This window comes from Castor canadensis, chromosome 2 (genome assembly GCF_047511655.1).
Source record: "Castor canadensis chromosome 2, mCasCan1.hap1v2, whole genome shotgun sequence".
Lineage (NCBI taxonomy): Eukaryota > Metazoa > Chordata > Mammalia > Rodentia > Castoridae > Castor > Castor canadensis.
This window is the reverse complement of record NC_133387.1, coordinates 79,118,250-79,141,229: the sequence shown is the minus strand read 5'-3', so window position 1 is coordinate 79,141,229 and position 22,980 is coordinate 79,118,250. Positions and strand designations below refer to the sequence as shown.

At 36.2% G+C, this 22,980-nt stretch overlaps 1 protein-coding gene across 30 annotated transcripts in view; it reads right to left on the bottom strand.

Moving 5' to 3' along the window:
- The window catches only part of Hdac9 (histone deacetylase 9), an 844,179-nt gene that overhangs the window by 23,814 nt on the left and 797,385 nt on the right, over positions 1-22,980 (bottom strand). For 29 of the 30 annotated variants that reach the window (XM_074065098.1, XM_074065099.1, XM_074065100.1 and 26 more), the window contains one exon: positions 12,643-12,727. In XM_074065098.1, coding sequence (XP_073921199.1) covers positions 12,643-12,727 — 85 coding nt within the window. Of the gene's footprint in view, positions 1-11,485; positions 11,604-12,642; positions 12,728-22,980 lie in introns of those variants that run through there. The other variant, XM_074065113.1, reaches the window with a different exon arrangement.

Below are 22,980 nucleotides of genomic sequence, written 5' to 3'. Positions count from 1 at the left end.
CTGATACCATTGACCCTCCTGGTTCTCTGGTCTTCAGACTCAGACTGGGACTTGCATCATCAGCTCTCCTGGGTCTTCAGCTTGCCAAAGGCACATCTTGGAGCTTCTCAGCCCTTACTACTGAGTAAGCCAATTCCTTGTAACAAACTTCTTTTATGTATCTCCTATTGATTCTGTTTCTCTTGAGAACTAAGACTAATACAGGCTGAACATTCCATGGTCCCAGAAAATAAGAATGTACTCATAAAAAATGGAGCCATGCCAGACAGGGTGTGGTAGCTCATACCTGTAAACTGAGCTACTCCAGAGATAGAGATTAGGAAGATCGTCTTTCAAGGCCAGCCCTGGCAAAACGTTAGGGAGACCTCATCTCAACAAACAAGCTGGGCGTGGTACATCTCTGTGATCCCAGCTCCTTGGGAGGCCATAGGTAGGTGGATCACAGTTCAGGCAAAAACACAAGATACTATGTAGAAAAATTACCTTTTAAAGGGCAAAAAAGTGTTGGAGGCATGGCTCAAGTGGCAGAGTGCTTGCCTAGAAAGAACAAGGCTCTGAGTTCAAATCCCAGTACTGCCAAAAAAAAAAGAAGGATGGAAGTAAAGAAGGAAGGAAGGAAAAGAAAGAGAGATAGAGAGAGAGGGAAGGAGTGAGGTCAGTGGAGTTTATTGTCTCTAACATGGGAGGAATTTTAGACTGTTTAAATGCTGGTGAGATGGAAGAGTTCAAAGAAAGCATATTAGTGGCCACTGGGGTTTGAGCTCAGGGCCTTGCACTTGCTAGCTTGCTAGGTAAGCATTCTATTACTTTAGCCTTGTAGGCAGCCCAAATTCTAAGCACAGGTTGTCGCTGACATTAAGCAAAATGGGAGAGGAAGTGAAAAGTGAGGAGAGTGGAGAAGTTTGCAAGACTTGTTTAGAAGAGGCTGAAGATGTTGACCTGAAAATCTCAGTAGGATTGTACTGGACCCATCTAAGTTTAATGATCAGAAATGTACAGAAGACCAACTGCTATGCTTCATGACCATCTCTACCAAACCTGTTTTTAGCTTGGGTTTGGAACAAGTTTGTTTTCAGAATACATCCAGAGCTGAAATTTCTTAGATTCGCAATGAAAAGGGCAAAACTGATGGCAAGGTAGACTGAAAAGTAAAAGGACTAAGTTTCTTATTTTTATGCTATACATCAAAATCAGTGAGGAAAAGAAAGAAATAATAAATGAAGAGAAATAAAAAACTTGGATGTAAAATAGAGTCTTAGGTATGCAGGTCAACAATTCCATGGCATGTCTAATGTAGCTGTCTTCGCAGAGCTGTGCCACCTGTGCTTGTTTATGTTCTTTTTTTTCCAAATCTATTAAGACAATAACAGATGGTCATCTGTGTCTAGTTTTCTCTTATTTCCTTTCTCATTCCTTATCCCTATAAGGGTATGTCTTTAAAAAAAAAAAGGAAAGAAGGAAAAAAATTCTATTATTATTTTAGTAAGGCTCCATGTAGGAGTAAAACTGAATGACTATTCTTTGTCTATTATTGTTACTTGAAAGTAATCTTCCTCTTTCATTTTTAACTTTACAAATAAGCCTTGGTTTTCTCATTTCTCAATTCTTATTTCTGATGACTCTTCCTACGGACCTATAACCTTGGATTTTCTTCATCTCTCTAAATAGGGGTGTATTTATTTGTTCAAGTTCATATATTGTTGGGCCAGATCTTCTTCATAGACTAATGGTCTAAGTTAGAGATATTTTCCTCCAGAGAGGAATTTCACTGGTTTCTTCACAAAGATGAAACCTCTTCAGTGCTCATACAATACATATCTCGACTTTTGATGATGTTAAGCATTTTTGTGTGTTATGCCACAAAATTTGCAAATATTATCCAATGATACTCCATTTTGTGTTATATAGTACTTACTGCTCTTTACAAAATTTCACCTTATTTTTCTTCCCTGCTTCTGTTTTCCTGATATTTTGGCAAGCCCAGTAATGTATTAAAATCATTTGTTTTACCATATGCAGACTCTCTTAGATTTTTAGGAGAGTCCTGTTGTAGTATCTATCCAGCTGTACTTGGGAATAGGAAGTCTGGGAGAACTCTGTTTTTACTTGTGAAATGGGGTAGAAACAAGTGGGTTGTATAGATGCTTTAATAGAAAGAAAATAAGCTTTGCCCTAACAGTCCGACTAGGAGTAAAATCCAGATTTTACTGCTTCCTAGTGAAAAGAACTTTAACAAACTACCTAAGCACGTTAAACCTTAATTTGTTCATGAAGAAAATTACTGTGCATTTCAGAGTTGTGTGAGGACCAGATATAATATATTTAAATGCCTAGCGAGTGATCTTCCCTCAAACTTGAAGTTCTAGTGTGCCCTGTCTTGGTGAATGGGATACTGAGTGTGTGAAACTCACCTGGATGCTAACAGCTAAGGATATAATCACAGAGTATTCCTATTTTTAAAGAGTTTTTAGTCCCAGTTACATGCAGTTTTATTTTTATTTTTTTGGTTTTGATTAGTTTTACCTTGGAGGAAATGAGAGTGAAAAAATTCATAATTGCAAATGCAGTCACAATAAAATAAATTACCAAGGCAAGTTAAGTCTCTAAATAGAGGGCAAATTTTCCTTTCTATTCTGACACATTCTAGTATTAGGACTCCACCACATAATCAGAACTTCAACATTTCAAGAGAATCATTAATTAGAGATTCAAAATCAACTTTGAGAAAGCCACATGTACACGTTTGACCTGGCTTTGATACAAGCAAGAAGTAGTGGGGTTAATAGTGGTAAAATGCCCAACGCTGCTTTTCTTCAATGAAGGTCTGGTTGGCCCAGGCCTCTAACATCAAGGCCTCTGTCTAAGCCAAAGAATACATGACAAATAGCAGCTCACACCTGACAACAGTCAGGGTTTTAAACTCTACAGGGCAGGGACTTGAAATTCTGCCAATCCTTGCATTTTTTTCTGATTAAATATATTTTACAAGCTTTTGAGGGGCTCTAAAGTGGACCCATAGCTCCATGGTTCCTTATAATTTGTCATTGGACTTCCAGAACTGAGTATGGCTCCAGTCCAATTAGCCAGGAATTCCAAAATTCTACATTTTAAATTAAATTGCCTTTTTCTGCATGTCACTTTTGGAAGAAATGGGGAAAAGTGTATACAAACATTGCAAAAGGAATAAGTTTCCTTGTGGGTGAACATAAAATAGTGGTTAAGTGGGAATATTGGAGCTGAACAACTTGGTTTATGATCCTGCTTTTCCCTGCTACTTAGTTACGTGACTTTGAGGAAGCCAATTAGCCTTGATGTCCCTCAATTTACTTGGCTATAAAGTGAGAAAGAAACGAGTACTGACTTCACAGAGTTGCTGAGAAAATTAAATTATTTAATTGATATTAATAAGAAAAAGCATTCAATACCTATTATTTTATTATTTGCTAATAGCTTCCAGGGTTTGTATTGTGTAAGTAATTTTATCCAAAGTCCCTCCATGACTTCAGTGGAGATAAAAATTGATATTTGGGGTGATGCTGCCATCTTTCCAACCTTTGAGAATCTCAGCTACGAAAAGTTTTCATATCTTGGGGGGTGGGTTGGGGGACAGTACTGGGGTTTAAATTCAGGAGCTATAAGTTTTCTTTTCCTTAAGTCTCATTTTCTACTTCCTTGCTTCCAAACCTTTTTTACCTTTCCCTGTTTACTGTTTTATGACGTGACTACTGACATCCTCTCTGTTTTCTGAACTATAAAACCTAGAAATTATCCATCTTTTCCATGCCAATTAATTACCGTATTGTGCTGATTCCACATCTGAATTAAGCTGTTCTCCTCTGATGGTGAATCCTGTTCCTGTCCTGTCCTTGGTGCAGGCATAACAATCTTTTGAAATGCAGGCTTGATCAGGATTCTTCCCTGCCTGAAACCAAACCTCACACCCTTATAAACGAAAAGCCACTTTCCAACACAGTGGACACCTTCTTGTGGAGGGGAGAGGAAAAGCATGATAAGAAAAAAAAAAAAGGCAGAAAATCAAAAGGAAATAGTAAGGAACAAAAACAGAGAGAAAAATTTGAATTTGGGTTAGCATTTGGGTGTGGAGTCAAGATGCTGGTTAAGCTTGCAAGATGATTTATGTAGCACATGTTGCAATCTGGGGAAACAACCCTTTTAACTGTGTGCATGGGCCCCTGAGGTTAAAATATTGGACAGTTTCCTCCACAACAAGAGATGTATACAAATTCCTAACAGCTTAGAAACAACGTGGATCTTTTCCTAGATTGTCTGATACAAGTGCCTTTTTCTAGGGGAGCGGGCACAGAGAGTACTCACAGTGATGGCTGAGAATGGCATTCCAGATAGAAGACAGTCATTGTTATTTTTACAGCAAGTTTTGTCTGCATTAAACAACTTTTTTCATTAATTAGTGTCCAGATCTCTTAACACCAAGAGAAATGAACAGTACATACTCTGATTATCCACCCTAATACAAGATCATCAGTGTTTATTATTTAATATTTTATTTTATCAACTAGTTATCTCTGATTGGAAATTCACTAAAAATGAAATAAAAAAATTTACATTTCTTTGTCTTTTCCTAGCACCAGTCATTACTTGTAAGGGTAGTTTTCAGAACTGTTTATAGATCAAGAAAAAGAATAGGAAAAAGAAAAAGAGCAGGAAGATGAGGCAGGACACATTTGCCTAATAACATATATACAAAACGTAAATTAAGCACAATTTTGACAAGGAGTGGGTGTCAAATATATTCTTCTCTCATCTCCTAGGGGAAATCTGATTTCATTCCTACTTCTCCAGAATGTGAAAGAGTGTACTCAGGATACTGACTACTCTGTACTCAATTATATACTTGTAACATTTTCCTGCAACAAAGGAAATCATATCCATTTTCAAATTGCCCTCAAAATTGGGTACATCTAGCCATGAAGGAAATGCAAATCAAAACCACACTAAGATTCCACCTCACCCCTGTTAGAATAGCCATGATCAAGAACACCACCAATAACATGTGTTGGCAAGGATGTGGGAAAAAAAGAACCCTCATACACTGCTGGTGGGAATGCAAGCTGGTGCAACCACTCTAGAAAAAAATTTGGAGGCTTCTTAAAAATCTAAACATAGACCTGCCATATGATCCAGCAATCCCACTCTTGGGGATATATCCAAAGGAATGCTACACAGGTTACTCCAGAGGCACCTGCACACCCATGTTTATTGTAGCACTATTCACAATAGCCAAGTTATGGAAACAGCCAAGATGCCCCACCACTGATGAATGGATTAAGAAAATGTGGTATTTATACACAATGGAATTTTACTCAGCCATGAAAAAGAATGAAATCTTATCATTTGCAGATAAACGGATGGAACTGGAGAACATCATTCTGAGCGAGGTCAGCCAGGCTCAGAAGACCAAAAATCGTAGGTTCTCCCTCATATGTGGACTTTAGATCTAGGGCAAATACAACAATGTGGTTGGACTTGGATCACATGACAAGGGGAGAGCCCATATGGGAGATATAGGAATAAATAGAAAACCCAAAACATGAAAGCGTTTGATGTCCCCACACCAGAGGAGCTAATACAGAAACCTTAAGGTGACAGAGGTTAACATGAGAAGGGGATCAGTAAGCAGTGCAAAGATCAGTTAGAGATGAATTAACATGGGTCATAACACGTGTACACAAAAGCAATGCTAGGAATATTTCTGTATAGCTATCCTCAACTCAACTAGCAAAAACACTTTCTCTTCCTTATTAGACTTGTGTCTTTTCTTCAACAAAATTAGTGATAAAGGCAGAAGAGGACCTGCCTGGAACTGAGGGGGGGAGAGGGGGAGATGGGAGGGGAGGGGGCAGGGGGGAGAAATGACCCAAACAATGTATGCGCATGTGAATAAATGAATAATTAATTTTTTAAAAGTTGGGTACATTCAGGGGACTATAAATTCACTTCTCTTTGTACTAAATAATCTGTGTTTTTTAAATAGAGGATTAGCTATATTGAGAAATTTTATGTACAGGATACGTGGATTGATCTTCCATTATGGAACACACATTGAACAAGAACATATGGTGAAATTGCAAATACTGTCCCTTCCTTACTCTGACTTGTGTCACCATTTTGCTTTAGTTGGCAAAATAAGGAATTCTAAGGAGATCCCAAGCATCTAAACAAGGGAAAATCCCTACAAGGGTGGGGGTGGGAGAAAAAAGTGGAGCTTCGGGGGAAAATTCTTTTAGGAATTTCTTTTTTGCAAGTTTGTTGAACCAACTTAAAAAAGTAGCATGTTGGTATGTCACATTATCCCTCTCAAAACCCCGCAGAGAAGTGGCTTGCTCATTAGGTACATAGTGAATATAAGATAGGATTATAGTGAAATTCATATCGTTTTTAAATTCTCTACCCTAGTGTTTTCTAACTTGTCAGCTGTAAACCACAATAGGGTTGCAGTAAGTTTAAAAGAATCCTCAAATTCTCACACATATATATTTCCTTGATCTGCAAGTTAAAAGATACAATGATTATCACAATTATCATGCAAGAGGTCTACAAAGTTGGTTGACGCTTAAAAGAAGTACTCTTCATACTAAAACTATTTAAATAAATGAAAGGAAACCAAGGCTTTATATCGGCAGTTCTCATATTTTAGGGTTTCCCATATCTACATCAATAGCATTCATTATATGTTTTAAGAATTTAAAATTATAGTCTTTCAAACTAAATAAATTTAATTTTATAGAAAACTCATTTCATGGTTCTTCCTCTCCAATGTTAGTGAAATGTTATCATGGACCAGCACTGGTATGGAGAATGGTATTTGAGGTCTCTGCTTCTCACCATGCCAGGCAGAAGAGTGTAGAATTCAGTGTTAGCTGTACTCTGTTAAGTTGTTAGCATGAGTTTGAGGAAAGCACCTGAGGGTCTTTTATCCTATTCTAAGTAACTCTTCCCTGGCATCACTTTTTGGGTGGTTACTGCTGTACAGCCAATCCCAGATTCAGCTCTGAAAATTATTAACCCCATGCTTAGCCATGGAAATGGCAGTTCACAAAAGTAGCATGCATTCTTCCTAACTTAATAATTACTCATCCTTGCAGTTGTAAAGTAGGAAGAAAAAATGAGCTCTCATGTATTTTGTTTGCTCTTCTTAATTCCTCTTTTGCATGGTCTAGACAAGGAATAAAATATCTAAAGTTAGTTTAAATAATCAACCTGGGATTAAGAAAAAAATCGGATAAACATTAAGAGGTTGGCTGATTTACTCATTCTGCAAACATTTGCAAAGCACCTACTATAGGTCAGTCATAGGCAAAACTTATGGCAATTAAAAGAAAAGAAATAGACAAGAATATCAGTAAAAAACCATCTGTGCCATGAAAGGACATTGTGCAAAATTGGCACATTCTGTGGAATTTTTTTCTTTCTGGCTGAATAATACTCCACTGCATACACATACCACATTTCTTTATCCATTGATGAATGTTTAGGTTGTCTCCATCTCTTGGCTATTGAATAGTGCTGTAATCAATATTAAAGTGCTATCTTCTTGAGATCCTGCTTTGACTTGATTTGGATAAGCATTCAGAAATAAAATGGGTGAATCATATTATAGTTCTATTTTTAGTTTAATTTTCTATTAGTCAGAATTTCTTAACGCTGAGGCCAAATAACTGAGAGAAACAAACAAGGGGAAAAGATCTATTTGGGCTTGTTGTTTAAAAGGGCTCAGTCTGTGGTTGTTTGACCCCATGTACATGACAGTAGAATCTTTTTGTGGAGGAGGTTCTACATCTCATGGTAGACAGGAAGAAGAGAGAGAGGAAGGGACTGAGGACCAAGTGTACCTTCAAAGTCATGCCCCAAGTCACTGAATTACGCCCATAGACCCTACTATTTTGGTAAGTTTCTACAGCTTACCAAAATAGTACCATCAGCTGGGGACCAAGCATTCAACACATAAGTACTTTGGAAATGTTTTATATTCAAATCACAATAGTCTGTAATTCCAATTCAGTGTTAAGAGGTACACTGAGATCATGGAGAAGGGTCAATCTCTCTGCTTCAGATGAGGGGTGTTACAGAGTGAGGAAGGTTCAAGGAAAGCATCTTTGCAGTGATAGAGTTTAAGTTTGGTCTTAAGGGGTAAACAGGACATAGTCTAGTTGCGGAAAGAATGAAAATGCTTTGAAAGGAATAGCAAAAACAAAGGATTATCTTTCCACACAGATGTGAAAAGTCATAGTTTGTGTACATCTTCAGAAGCTCTACCATTACCTTTTGTATTATCTAATTTCCTAATAATAACTTTTTGCTGCATAGGTTTTATTATCCCCAACATCCACTGATATTTTCAAGTGACTTGCACAGTCAAAGTATATGAAAATCTTGTCACTGTGGCTTATGAATCCCTATCTTCTGCTCCAAACTGCAGTTCACAGTACCCAACATTGATTACTTCTCCCATTTCAAAATCCATTTTCTTCTGAACTCTTACTCAGTATCCCACCCAATTTGTTAGTTTAATAATCCTATAACCTCTCAGCACTGATTACGGGTTTTGGTCAGTGGTACTTTTTAGTTTCATTTTTTTTTTTGTCAACTGCTTGTATATTTCAGTGTCTGTTAGCCCTGATTTCTTATGACAGTCAGCAGAAGTACAGAAATAATCTATTTTTATCCATGGCTGTCTAATGTTTGCATCAAGGGAAGCTTATGATGAAGAGTTTCACTTTCTGGGTCAAGGATATGTGATGTGGCTGGCACTGTCACTGGAGTACCTAGAACCCAGTACTTCTCATATCTATACCCATGGAGTCTGGTTTTACTCATGAATCCTTCCACCAAATAATATACAAACTCGGGAAAGCTGAATCTTTCCCCAGCTCCAAGAGAGCTCTTCTTAGTCTAAGACTGAGTTTGTCAACCTACTTAGCAGTGATTGGTTAGGGAATGGGTACATTTCCCAATTCTGGTCAATGAGAATCAGGACATTTTTTAGGGCCCTTCAATCTACGCAGTCATATGAATCTGATATTTGGAAGGGCTCAGTGCTTGGCTTAATGTTCTTGCTGTTCTTGCCTTAAAACTCTGAGTAAGTTTTGAACAAGAGGCTCACATTTTCATTTTGTAAATTATGTAGCCAGTCCTAATGAAAATCAAAGTGCTGATGATGCTAAAAAATTATTTGCCAAGAATGAATGAGAGAAGGATCATCATAAGGAGAATTCAAATTGTGGTTGAGAGGAAGCTGAATGATGGATTGAGGTTGTAAAGGAAAAGAAACACAAGATAGGAGTTATCTCCCACAACTTGGGTCATGGGGTGAAAACCAGTACAGACAAAGTGGTTCAGCACTATGGTTTTGACACCACGGAATATTTTTGTGTGGCTTTAAGTGTGTATGTTTTGGGGTCCCTCTTCCATACTAACAGAATAGGAAAAAGGATATATAATATCCAAGGATCAATAAAGTGGAGTGAGTATTTCAGAATCTCAAACTTTAAAATAATTTGGGAAGTGAAAATTATGGCTCAGCATACAATGCTTGGTTTCTTTACAAAATATAAAATTGTATTCTTACTTTTAACCAAATATCAGTGGATGTTGGGGATAATAAAACCTATGCAGCAAAAAGTTATTATTAGGAAATTAGATAATACAAAAGGTAATGGTAGAGCTTCTGAAGATGTACACAAACTATGACTTTTCACATCTGTGTGGAAAGATAATCCTTTGTTTTTGCTATTCCTTTCAAAGCATTTTCATTCTTTCCGCAACTAGACTATGTCCTGTTTACCCCTTAAGACCAAACTTAAACTCTATCACTGCAAAGATGCTTTCCTTGAACCTTCCTCACTCTGTAACACCCCTCATCTGAAGCAGAGAGATTGACCCTTCTCCATGATCTCAGTGTACCTCTTAACACTGAATTGGAATTACAGACTATTGTGATTTGAATATAAAACATTTCCAAAGTACTTATGTGTTGAATGCTTGGTCCCCAGCTGATGGTACTATTTTGGTAAGCTGTAGAAACTTACCAAAATAGTAGGGTCTATGGGCGTAATTCAGTGACTTGGGGCATGACTTTGAAGGTACACTTGGTCCTCAGTCCCTTCCTCTCTCTCTTCTTCCTGTCTACCATGAGATGTAGAACCTCCTCCACAAAAAGATTCTACTGTCATGTACATGGGGTCAAACAACCACAGACTGAGCCCTTTTAAACAACAAGCCCAAATAGATCTTTTCCCCTTGTTTGTTTCTCTCAGTTATTTGGCCTCAGCATTAAGAAATTCTGACTAATAGAAAATTGGTACGAGGAGGGGGTCATTGCTGACCACATAGTTCTTAAATCTTTGGAACTCACTTATGGAATAAATTTGGAAAAGTTTAGAGAAGTGAGCTACAGAAAGCCTATGATGATATAAGCAGAGCATGATGGAGAAGTTCAGAACTCTGGTAGAAAAGCAGACAGAAAGACTGTGTGCATAGATTTCAGGTGGAAATGAGAATTTTATTAGGAACTGGCTACAGACCATTGTTACATTCTGGCAAACAATTTGTCTACATTTTGTTCACATCCTTTGCTCATAACTTTGGTGAGGCTGAATTTACAAGTAATGGCCTAATTAATTTGGTGGAGTAATTTCAAGACACCATAGCATTCAGGTTGTGACATGGTTATTTTTGCCTGCTTTTATCCAGGCTTATTGTGAGACCCAAGAACAAAAAGCAGAGTAGAAAGATTTGGAAAACATGTAGTTTGCCCACAAAAGCAGTGTGTTTTACATTGTAGAGAAGGAGGGCATTGTTGTCGTAGAGATTAGTGCCATTAAAACAAAATCAAATCCTTTGAACAGCAAGAAAGATGTCTGAAGGGCACCTCAGCCCGAGCCCACTCATCTGGATCAAAGGTGTAAAAGTTTTAATTTATTTGAATGATTTCGCTTTGAGAAAAGAATCCATACAAGGTAACCTGCTCACAGGGAGCCACAATGAAGTTGTTTCCCCAGGAATTGATTCACTGAACTGTACATATTGGCCTAGGCACTCAGAGCCAATGTGGCCATAGTCCAGGGTGGCCCACTGCTCCATTTTAAGTTGTTCTCAGGTATTTGGTCACAGCAACAAGAAAGTCTGACTAACTTATTGACTTTGTTCTTTCTTTCTGTCACTCACTGAACTGTAAACTCCTTTTTGTCAAAAATTCTGCCTTCTTCATGATCTCTGTGCCTTGATGACTAATCAACATATAATAAGTCAGAAATTCTTATTAAAGTGATATTCTCAGAAGCTACACAGGAATAATGCCTGTTAATAGTCTGTGTGCAAAATGGAAAAAAGAATAATATATACATATATATATAGAGAGAGAGAGAGAATCATATATATAAAGAATCATAAATCTATGTGTACATATGTATATATACATATATACATATATATAGATGAGAGAGAGAGAGAGAGACTGAGATTTTGTTTTATTGTTAGTGACCTAAAGGAGAATGCTGGATTGGATGAGGATGAACTGGAGGAGAATGCCGTCAGAGATCACTTGAGGATTCATTCCTTAAGATCTGGAATGACAATTAATGGGCCCTCAGTAAAAACAAGACAGGACAGTGACATAGTTTTCTACTTAAACATATGAATCATCACTTCCAACCTTCCCTTCTGAGTCTCTGTCAGTTACTTTCCCTTAGCCTTATCCCAGAGTTGCCTTCCAGCATCTGAATGTTTATATTTCTGTTCTCTGAAAATCTTTGAAATTCATAGTTATTCCATAATGATATCACTTTTAAATGATTAACAGGTAAAGATCATCCAAAATCCAGGCATGAATGAGATTAAGTAAAGTGGAGGACTATTTTGAGTTTATGTATAGCATAACTTGTAAATATTCTAAGTATCAGAGGAATGATAATAAAATTCTAATCACACTCGTATCTCTAAATTTCTGCGGAATGGGCAAAGACAATGACTTCAAGTTATGCCTGGAATATGGCTTCTTCAGTGTGGTTTAAAAGAGGCTTCTACGGGAAACTAGCAAAGCTGAGAGTTTTGTCGATCCTCCTTAACACCTAGTTTTATCATGTGATTTTTCTAGTCATGTTAACCTTAAAGTTAAGTTGTAGCTGGGTGTATGGGTGTCTGGGAATGGAGTTGGATAATAAAATGTCTCTATTTACCCTGCTTTGCTAAGCTGAATTTTCTCCTATCGAGACTTTCTCATTAAATTTTCCCTCTCCTGCTAAACTTAAAACCACACAATAATTCTATTCTAAATTATGACATCATTAAGAGATAATTTATGCTCATTTATGATTGGATTACACAATCACAATTTTTTACTGTATTTCATTGTTTTAGGTAAATGATTAGTGGTAGAAATAGGGAAAATATAAGTGTGTGGAGAATATAAGAAAAACAAGATTCTAATGGAGTCTCTGGGTTATGACATCAATATCACCTAAGCTTGCTATATTAAAAGTAATGCAATAAATCATTTAGGTAAGAACATATGTGAAAGTTAAAATAGCTAATATGTCTCTTTGTGCTGTAATTCGCCAATATAATTTCAAGTTTTTTTAAAAAAATAAAATATTAAAGACATACTTTGAAATTCAATGATCTTCTGTAAAGAAGTAACAGCATTCATGTTCGGGGTTTGGTGGAGAATGTCTTTAGGAAGTGGCTCCAGCTGCAAGAAGAGCAGATAAGAGTATGAATAGACTATTACAACTTTATGGTATCACAGAAGAAAAGCAAATTGAAAAATCTAATCCTCAGGAAAAGCTTGCTCCAAGAACTGGTCAGCATGTTGCTGATATCAGTTCTAAAAGTGTAGCCAGTTTTATTTTCTGTTTTGCATCCATGTAATTAAATTCCAAGGGGCTTTTCTATTGGTCACAAGATTAATCTATGAAGTCCCTGAAGCAGGTGCATATCTGCATATTAGTCTTTTAAAAGAGAATTATTTGTGTAGTTTTGTAGGTGCTTCACAAACCAAATTCCATCATGTCTGTATACACAGCTGGGCCCTGAACACAAAATCTCAGGGAAGTTGCAGTTGACAGAATGGGCAGTCTATTATGCACACTTTTGCAGTGTTTTTTCTCCTCACTACCTTACACAATTGCACACTTTATGGTGGAAAGCCAAGAGACAGTTGCTCTTATCTACTGAGTAAAGTAGCAGAGAAAATGTTCAAATAAAGCCAAACTGGAGCTGTGCAGCTCCAGTTAATTTCTACTTTATTCATAACTATATTGATGTCTACCTGTGAGCACAGGACAAGTTCCTCTCTGCAAATCTGTCATGATCTTCTGGAATTACACTGATTTTTCATGGAGGAGCTCAGTAAACATTGCTTTGCAAGAAATGAAGAGGAGTTTTAAATAATTAATGGAGTGTATTTGTCAGACCCAAGTCTGATGATACATCTCTGGTATGCCTCGGTGATGAACTTGGTATGTTGCAGAACACTTGCAAACAAAATAGTCATACAGTTGTTGTGGCCCAAAAAGCAAGAAAAATAATAGTAACAAAAAGATTAACCCCCCAAAATAGTTTTTCTAGAAAAGTTAAATAGTCTTGAATAAAAACTGGTGGTTAAACAGTGGCATGAATTGGAATTGCTGTCACAAGATGTACCAAAGCATGAACTCATCAGTGTCTCTTCATCTGTAGGAAAAACTAAAGAAGCTGGGGATTACAAATCTCCACAGCACATGTGAGTGAATCTTCCCCAAGGGTCCCTCTGAATGGATAATTCTATACTTCCATCATAGAATCTAAAACAATAGCACCTTTCTTCCAGATGCCACAGGATAGCAGAGTTGCTGAGGGATATTTATACATGGATAAATTCACTAAATATAACTTTCCAGAGTGTTTTTCTTAGCTGCCAAAGAAAAACCTTTAAAACATCAAAAGGTTTGTGTGCACCACAGTTTGATGAGAGGAGGGGAAAAAAAAACCCACCACCACTCTGTCAGTGAAAGGTTCTGAAATCCTAAACTCTTAAAATTTGTTAAAATAATTTGTTCAAAATCTGGAATTTCAGACCATATCTTCAAGAATATGTTCTCCTTGCAATACCCTCTAATTCAGAGGAACTACTGAATCATAAACTGAAAGTCACTGGGAAAACTTCTACTGAAGAATTAGACAGGGTTAAGTGAACCACCTTACTCATAAGTAAGCTTTTCTCTCACTTCTTTCTCAGAGCTTAGAGAGAAAAAGTTTTAATATCCACTGGGTAGGTTTCACCAATAAAATGTCTTGAAACAACACTCCACGTTCAAATTGTAAGAACACAGCCACAAGGTGATGCCACTCTATTTAGTCTTAAAAACATTGCCCGGGACTTCAGAGTAAAAACATTGACAAAGTTAGAGGCTCTGGTTATCAGGAAGAAAGCTACGGGCAGATCACCATGAATGCTGAAACCTAACTTGTGCTGCAACTGAGGTCTGTGGGCTACCTTTAATACGTGGGTTGTGTACAAAGCATACATGATTCAGGGCATTGAGAATAAAAATACAACATACCCAAACTCACAATTTGGAATCCTCAGTTAGATATGATAAAAGTGTGCCTATTTATAAATAGCAACCCAGAAAATTAAGGCAATTAAATTGATCATTTAAGCCTCCCAAACCATTTCCCTGTGTGTTTTAGGTGAATATCATTTAGAGGATTTGACTTTCACTAAATTACCCCAATTTGATTCATTTGAGTGTATATACACAGAACTGAATTCAGAAAGTTCTCAGTGTAGGTTCTGTATTTTCCCTCTGGTAGCTCTGCAGAGAAAGCAATGGGTAAAGCTCTCTCAGTTGGCAAGAAGGCAAGCAGCACTTAGAGTCTGTTTTCATAAAATTAAAAGTTTGTATGGAGGGACCACAGAATTGAGTTGTGTTTTTTAGAGAGCTTGTTGATTTAATCACTCAGCATTAGAAGCACTAAAACCATCTTGATTGAAGCCTCCATTTGATAAATATTTATGAGTATTGGTTATTATTAGTAATCTAATAACTAAGTAATGAAATAATGCTAAATAAATAGTCATTTTTCTATGAATTTGTAGTAAAATATATGAACATGCAGGGGAGATAGGTTAGGTATTTAGTTTGGCCAGTAAGATGCAGCAAAAACATTGACTGGTGAGTCTAATCAGAATTATTAAAAATAAATAAGGAAATTTATGCAAACCAGAGAGCTTCTGTAGGCAAAAAGTTACAGAAAGATAAACAGATGCACCCATCATTCCATCTCTGTTGAGCAATTCTGCTAAGTAATGGTAGTTATCATGGAATTATTAAGATGCATTAGATAAATTATTGCAAACTTTTTGACACAGCTTTGTTATATGTAAAGCTTAATCACAACCATTGCTTACAGCAATTCTATGTATAAAATTTTAGGCTCAGTGACAGGGAAACTCATTTTTTTTTAAATCTTTTGGAGAAAGTTGGGTTATTGTAATGACACGATTCAGATGTTTGTTCAGTTGCACATACCATATGATTTCTAAGTACTATAGCTATTTTTAAACACCATAAAAATTGTAGCCATTATCATCTTGTGAATAAGTAATTTTCAGGTTCTTAGAATCAGGTCTTTTAAATCATGAAAAATCATTTTAGTTGGCTAGGATCCATCTATGGAATAGTCAAGGGACGTCCTTGGAGAAGCTCTTGATTAAGAGTTTTAAAACAAGTATTTTACTCAGAACTGCTCATGAGACATGAAAATCAGTCCCTGTTATTTTCATGATTCAAAACAGAACAAAAAAAAGCTAAACAGAGCCCTTGCAAATATAACAGGTATATGAGGATATGTGTATATACATCAAACAAGCAAAGGATTTACTAAATATTTTTATCTTTTATGCTAATATTTTGATGTTTCCCTAATATGCCAGTATTTTTACAATACATACTTTTATCTGTGTTGTTCCTACTGACTTCTGTTTTCTCCATCCTTTTTTGAATGTCACTATTGTCTGGTCCTCAAATTTTCTGATAAAGAAAATCATTTCTACCTCTGTGGCATCTATCTTAACCAATTCTCTTGTTTATTAAACATATATTATAGTTAGCCAAGTCTACCATTCTCTACTTTGCTGAGAGCAATTTTAAACCATGATAGGACCTAGACTATGACAGGCACTAAAAAAAATTGCGGAAGGAATGGAGAAAGGACTCCTGGACAGGAAACATGAAGAGGTGATCTTTATTTGCTCATCACAGCTAACAAACCTAAGTGGAATTGGTTTTTTCTCTTGGTTGCTTTGCTGTAATGAAGGAATAGTTTTAACGTGACAAACCAGAAAAGCAATAGAGATAATTCATTTTGTTTTCTAAGGTAAACCTGCATAACTTTCAGACAGTCATTCATCCCTGTGCGTTAGCAATAGTTGTCTGATAAGAAGTTAGATATTTCCCCCACTCAGAGATCCAGGCAAAGGGAAGAGAAAAGAAGACTTACAGAGAGCAGAGGCAGAATGGCAGTGCCAAGGATTAAAAGAGAAAAAACAAACCACAACTGAGCAGTAGTAAAAAGCAAGAGCATGAAGACAAAATAGAATGAGATTTTTTTAAAGCATCAAAATTAATCTTTAGTCCATTTGCAGAGAATTGAGATCTTCATAGTATCTAAACTTCTAATTCACATATATGGTATATTTCTCAATTTAGTTGGATGTTTGTTAACTTCTCTACAAGTATTTTTCAGTTTTACTCATAAGATAATATTTTAAATATTTTTATTTTACTATTTGGTATGTTTGATGATGCTTTTATAAATTACATATGTGTATATAAATTGCATCTATGTGTGTATATATAATTTGATTTAAAAACTTTTGTAGATAATTTTAGTTTTACAGAGACTTGAAAAGATTGTGTAGAATTTCCATATTAGAAAACTTCATGCAGTTTCCCCCACTGTCATCTAGTTATTAAATTTTATTTCCTATAAGTTTTTTACTTGACCTTTCAGATAATTTTTAATTTTTCATTGATTTTAATTGAATCTTAACTGACCACCAATTTTGATAAGCTTACATATTAATTCAGAATTTAAAGGAAAATAATTTTATAGATTTTCTACACATACATATCATTTTTATATTTTTTTCTTCATTTTCTTACCCTGTTATACTGTCTAGTACCCACATGACAATGTTGAAATGAAGCAGTAAGAGTGAGTATCTGATTTGTTTTTTATTAGCATATCTAATGTGTTTTTTATTTCAATGAAAAATTTTCATATTTTGCCATCACAGCATTGTACATAATGTCTCTAAAACTTGAAAAGTTTCCAAATCCATGAAAACTAGAATATCTACATAAACTATAGTGTTTTCCTAAAAATTCATTTTATGAAATGGAACACTATATAAAAATGAGAGTGAGTAAAAGATATATAACTGCAATGACAGAGATGAATCTTACAAAATATTCAGCAAAAGAAATTAAATACAACAGAATATATTGCATAGTTTAGGTACATAAATTTCAAAATTAGAAAAATTAAAATACAATGTTAGCAATCAGAAAATTGGTCCCTTTCAATAAAAGAGAACAAGGTACTGATTAGAAAAGGGAATACAGGGTCTTTTGGGGCATAGGTCAAGAGATACAATCTCTTGATGAATGTATATGTGGTATTTCTATGATATTTCACTGAACTGTACATTCAGGTTTTACAGTTTTCTGTGTGAATACTGTGTTTTACAGTTAAAAAGTTTAATTAAAAAGTCCCCCCAATTTAAAAAACAAATAAGCTCTGTGATGTAAGATAATGGGGAATCAATGTCTGGAACTTCAGATTATGTTCTTTCTACTATACTGTGCTGTCTCTAAGAAACAAAGTGAGATTACATATTTGAAGTAAGAGAATTATATATTCTTATATAGAGGCACAAATTTACTTACAAAGGAAGTCAAAAGTCTTCCTTCAACATTCAAGCTATTTCAGACAAAATCCAAAAAAGTGTTCAGGTGTCAGGGTCAAAGGTACCAGGAAAAAATATGATGGTGAAGACTAAGAGGACAGGGGGAGCAGATTTTGATAGAGACTTGACCTTCCATGTAGAGGAATTATTATCAGTTCCCTAGTGAGAGGGGATTGGTGGTTGAAACTCAACTCTCATTTAAATAATTGTCTTAGAAATGTTTGCAATTAGTTGCATATATTTAATTTGATTGCATAAGTAAATCTGGTTATAATTTCATCTCTACTCTGATTTATGAGTTAGTCATTCTCAAAATAACCCTTTTTATTTGTTTGAAGTCACTAATATCCTTGACCATAAATAGATTGGGGAGGGGAAAATAAATTCAAAGTGGATTCGACAGACAATCATTAAATCACTACACTGACAGAGTATTGAAATCATTCAGGTTATGTTTGCCTGCAGTCTAGTTAGGTGTAGATGAGGGATGACATCAATGTCAGGAAAGAAGCCTCCCTGGTCAACAGCAGTTATATAAGCTTAACAAGTCTTAGGAGAGTAATGGGAGGAACAAGATGCAAAGGAGTCATGGTCATTCAGCTCACATGAGATACTGAGAGGATTCTGTAAATAAAAGAAGAGGGGCCAGTGGGCCAGACTATAAGACTATTGCAGTAATTATAATTCTATTAACTGAGTCTTATCCAAAACTACAATGGTTTGGAGAAATGTAGGTCATATGTTATGTCAGCTAATGCATGAAGAAATTAAGATGATGAGGAAATAACTCCCTTCTCTACCAAATCCAAAGAATGTCCCTTAATTTCCATGATATTTGAGTATGGGAAGTTTGCACATGATAACATATTTAAACATTTATGGTGACAACCAGCTAAATAATTAAATAGATCTTTCCAAGATGGTGGCTAGAGGGAGGAAGCAGAAAGCATGTCTCCTAAAGAGAAATCTTGGAGAGATACTGGAGACACACCTTGCAGGCAAGGCCACCAAGAAGAGGCAAAACTTTGACCCGTCCACACCTCCAGCCTGCGCAGAGCATCTCACTTCACGTTGAATGGAGAAACCAGGAGGGCCCCCGTGCTGCCGCCAGTCGCTCATGCCCAGATGGCTTGGGAAGACGCGGACAAGGTGAGCTAAGCGGTATGCAGTACTTCCACAGACATCCCTGGGCCAGATCGGCATAGCCCCCAGACAGACCGACCCCCACCCAGGGAAAAAAGAGAAACTGAGTAATAAGCAATAAGAACAATAAAAACACATAGCAAAGAGGGTGGGGCTCCCTGAGTGCCGAAGAGGAGGCAAGGGTAATCCTTCCTGAAACTGTAAATAAACAAGCTGGGACTGGCCAGAGAGGGCGGGAGCGGGGGCACGTGCCCAGCAACCAGGAGTGGGAAAGCTTGTGATAGTGGAAGAGGGAGGAAAACTCCACAGGAGGTGGGGAAGACCCACCTCTCACGTGAGCTGTAAACAAACACGCAGGCCTGAGAAAGCAGGTGCAGTGTCACCTCTCCCAGTGTGCTTGGAAAGGGGAAAGCTTGTAGCAGTGGCATCATGCACAGAACTCTGAGTAAACAAAGCTTGCTGGGCCAGGTGAGTGCTAAGCTCACCCCAGAGATCTGCATAAACAATGCCTCCAGCAACAGCAGGCTGACAGCAGCAGGCAGGCAAGCCACAGCCACAGGTAGCCATTCACAAACCTGTCTCCAGACTCTTTTTTTTTTTTTCTCCTTACCTTTGATGAGAAAACAACCGAACTACACCTACATGCTGAAAAACTTACTGGAATGGTATTGCATTTAAACTAGGGACACTTTCTGGGTTTTTTTTTTTTCTTATGTTACCCCTTTGAAGAGACAACTACAGTACAACATCTGAGGCACCATTGGAGGCTGAGGGATGAACACCAAAATTATTAAGACTGAAACTTCATTGCATTTGAACTTGGAGGTTTTTTTTTTAAATTTTGTTTATTTTTTATTTTATATTTTATTTAATTTTATTTATATATATATATACATTTTTTTCTTTCATTTACTTATTTTTTATTTTTATTCTTATCTTTATTCTTTTTTTTATTTTCAATCCTCTCTCTGTCTCTCTAATACCTTTTCAGCTTACTGTTGATTAGTACACTGTCTCTCCTTGTTTATATCTTTGAAATTATTTTTGTTTGTTTCTTTGTTTGGTTTTTTGGTTTTTTTCCTACTTGATTATTTGTTTTTCCCTTTTCCTTTAACTTCTTTGCTTTCCATCCCCTCTCACCATTCCATTCTAATTATCACTAGTGCTGTTATTACAGCCAGAAAATACTTAACCGCACACAGTACAGGGACAGTAATAACAACAAGGGCAATGATGGGAAGACAGAAAAAACAGGGAAACCAGTTTCCCCAGAGCAAAAAATTAGTACAGGAACCAGAGGGAAATGAGGAAACAGATACTCAGAACCAGACTCCAACAAAATGAAGATAAACTATGCCAAAGAACCCAATGAAGCCCACAAAATAATTTAAAAGAAGACCTACTACAGGTACTCAGTGAGAATTTTATAGAGATGATACTGGATATGGTCAACCAAAATGTACAGGAGACACTCAAGAAATTCCAAGACAACAAAAAAAAAGAATTTGAAAAAGCAAAAGAAGAAATAAAGGAAACCATAGAAGCACTGTATAAACACCAAACTGAAACAGAGAACACAATTAATAAAGAGATAAATGAACTCAGGACAAAAATAGACAACATTAAAGAGGAAATGACCCAGGATACAGAAAACTTAGGAAAAAAAATGAAACAGAATTGCAAAACAAAATGGAAGGCCAATCCAGCAGAATAGAACAAACAGAAGACAGAATCTCAGAACTCAAAGATGAAATGGTAATTAAAGGAAAAACTGAAGAACTATTAATTAAACAACTCAAGACCTGTGAAAAGAAAATGCAAGAGCTCACCGACTCCATCATAAGACCAAACTTGAGAATCATGGGCATCGAAGAAGGAGAAGAGGTGCAAGCGAAGGGAATGTGTAATATATTCAACAAAATAATAACAGAAAATTTCCCAAATCTAGAGAAAGATATTCCCATACAGATGCAAGAGGCCTCCAGGACACCAAACAGACCAGATCAAAATAGAACTATCCCATGACATATCATCATTAAAACAACAAGTTCAGAAACTAGGGAAAGAATATTGAAGGCTGTAAGAGAGAAAAAACAAATAACATACAAAGGTAAACCCATCAAAATCACAGCAGAATTCTCAACAGAAACATTAAAAGCAAGAAGAGCAAGGGGTGAGATCTTCCGGACACTGAATGAAAATAACTTCAACTCCAGGATACTCTACCCAGCAAAACTATCATTCAAAATAGATGGAGCAATAAAAGTCTTCCATGATAAGCAGAAACTAAAACAACATGTGACCACAAAGCCACCACTACAAAAGATTCTTTAAGGGATTCTGCACACAGAAAGGGAAACCCAACATAACTATGAAAGCACCAAACTACAGGAAAAGAAAAAGCAAGAAAGTAGAGAGTAACCTCAACTTAGGTATACACAATCAAACCTTCAACAACTAAGACAACTAAATGTCAGGAATCACCACATACCTATCAGTACTAACACTTAATGTTAACGGACTTAATTCACCCATCAAAAGGCACCATTTGACGAAATAGATTAAAAAGGAAGATCCAACAATTTGTTGCTTACAGGAGACCCATCTCACTGACAGAAATAAACATAGGCTTAGGATGAAAGTCTGGAAGAAGATTTACCAAGACAATGGCCCCTGAAAACAGGCAGGAGTAGCAATACTTATCTCTGACAAAGTAGACTTCAAACCTACATTGATCAAATGAGATAAAGAAGGACATTCCATACTAATAAAAGGGGAAATAGACCAAAAGGAAATAATAATCATCGACCTATATGACCCAATGTCAATGCACCCAATTTCATCAAACATACCCTGAAAGACGTAAAAGCATGTATTAACTCCAACACAGTGGTTGTGGGAGACTTTGACACTCCATTATCATCAATAGGTAGGTCATGCAAACAAAAAATCAATAGAAAAATCCAAGATTTAAAAGACAATAGATCAAATGGACCTAATTGATGTCTACAGAACATTTCATCCAACTTCTACACAATATACATTGTTCTCAGCAGCCCATGGAACCTTCTCCAAAATACATCATATCATAGGGCACAAAGCAAGTCTCAGCAAATATAAGAAAATAGAAATTAAGCCATGCATACTATCTGATCACAATGCAATAAAACTAGAACTCAACAACGAAAGTAAAGACAAAAAACATGCAAACAGCTGGAAACTGAATAACTCATTCCTTAATGAACAATGGGTCATTGATGAAATAAAAGAGGAAATGAAAAAGTTCTGGAAGTCAATGAAAATGAAAACACAACCTACCCGAACCTATGGGACACAGCTAAGGCAGTCCTGAGGGGAAAGTTAATAGCCATGAGTGCATATATTAAAAAGACTGAAAGATCTCAAATCAATGACCTAATGATACATCTCAAACTCCTAGAAAAACAAGAACAAGCAAATCCCAAAACAAATAGGAGAGAAATAATAAAAATAAGAGCTGAAATCAATGAAATAGAAACCAAAAAAAAAAAAAAAGAATTAATGAAACAAAAAGTTGGTTCTTTGAAAACATAAACAAGATTGACAGATCCCTGGCAAACCTGACTAAAATGAGGAGAGAAAAAACCCAAATTAGTAGAATCAGGAATGCAAAAGTAGAATAACAACAAACACCATGGAAGTCCAGGAAATCATCAGAGACTACTTTGGGAACCTATATTCAAATAAATTTGAAAATCTTAAAGAAATGGACAGATTTCTAGATACATAAGATCATCCAAAACTGAATCAAGAGGAAATTAATCACCCGAATAGATCTATAACACAAAATGAAATTGAAGCAGCAA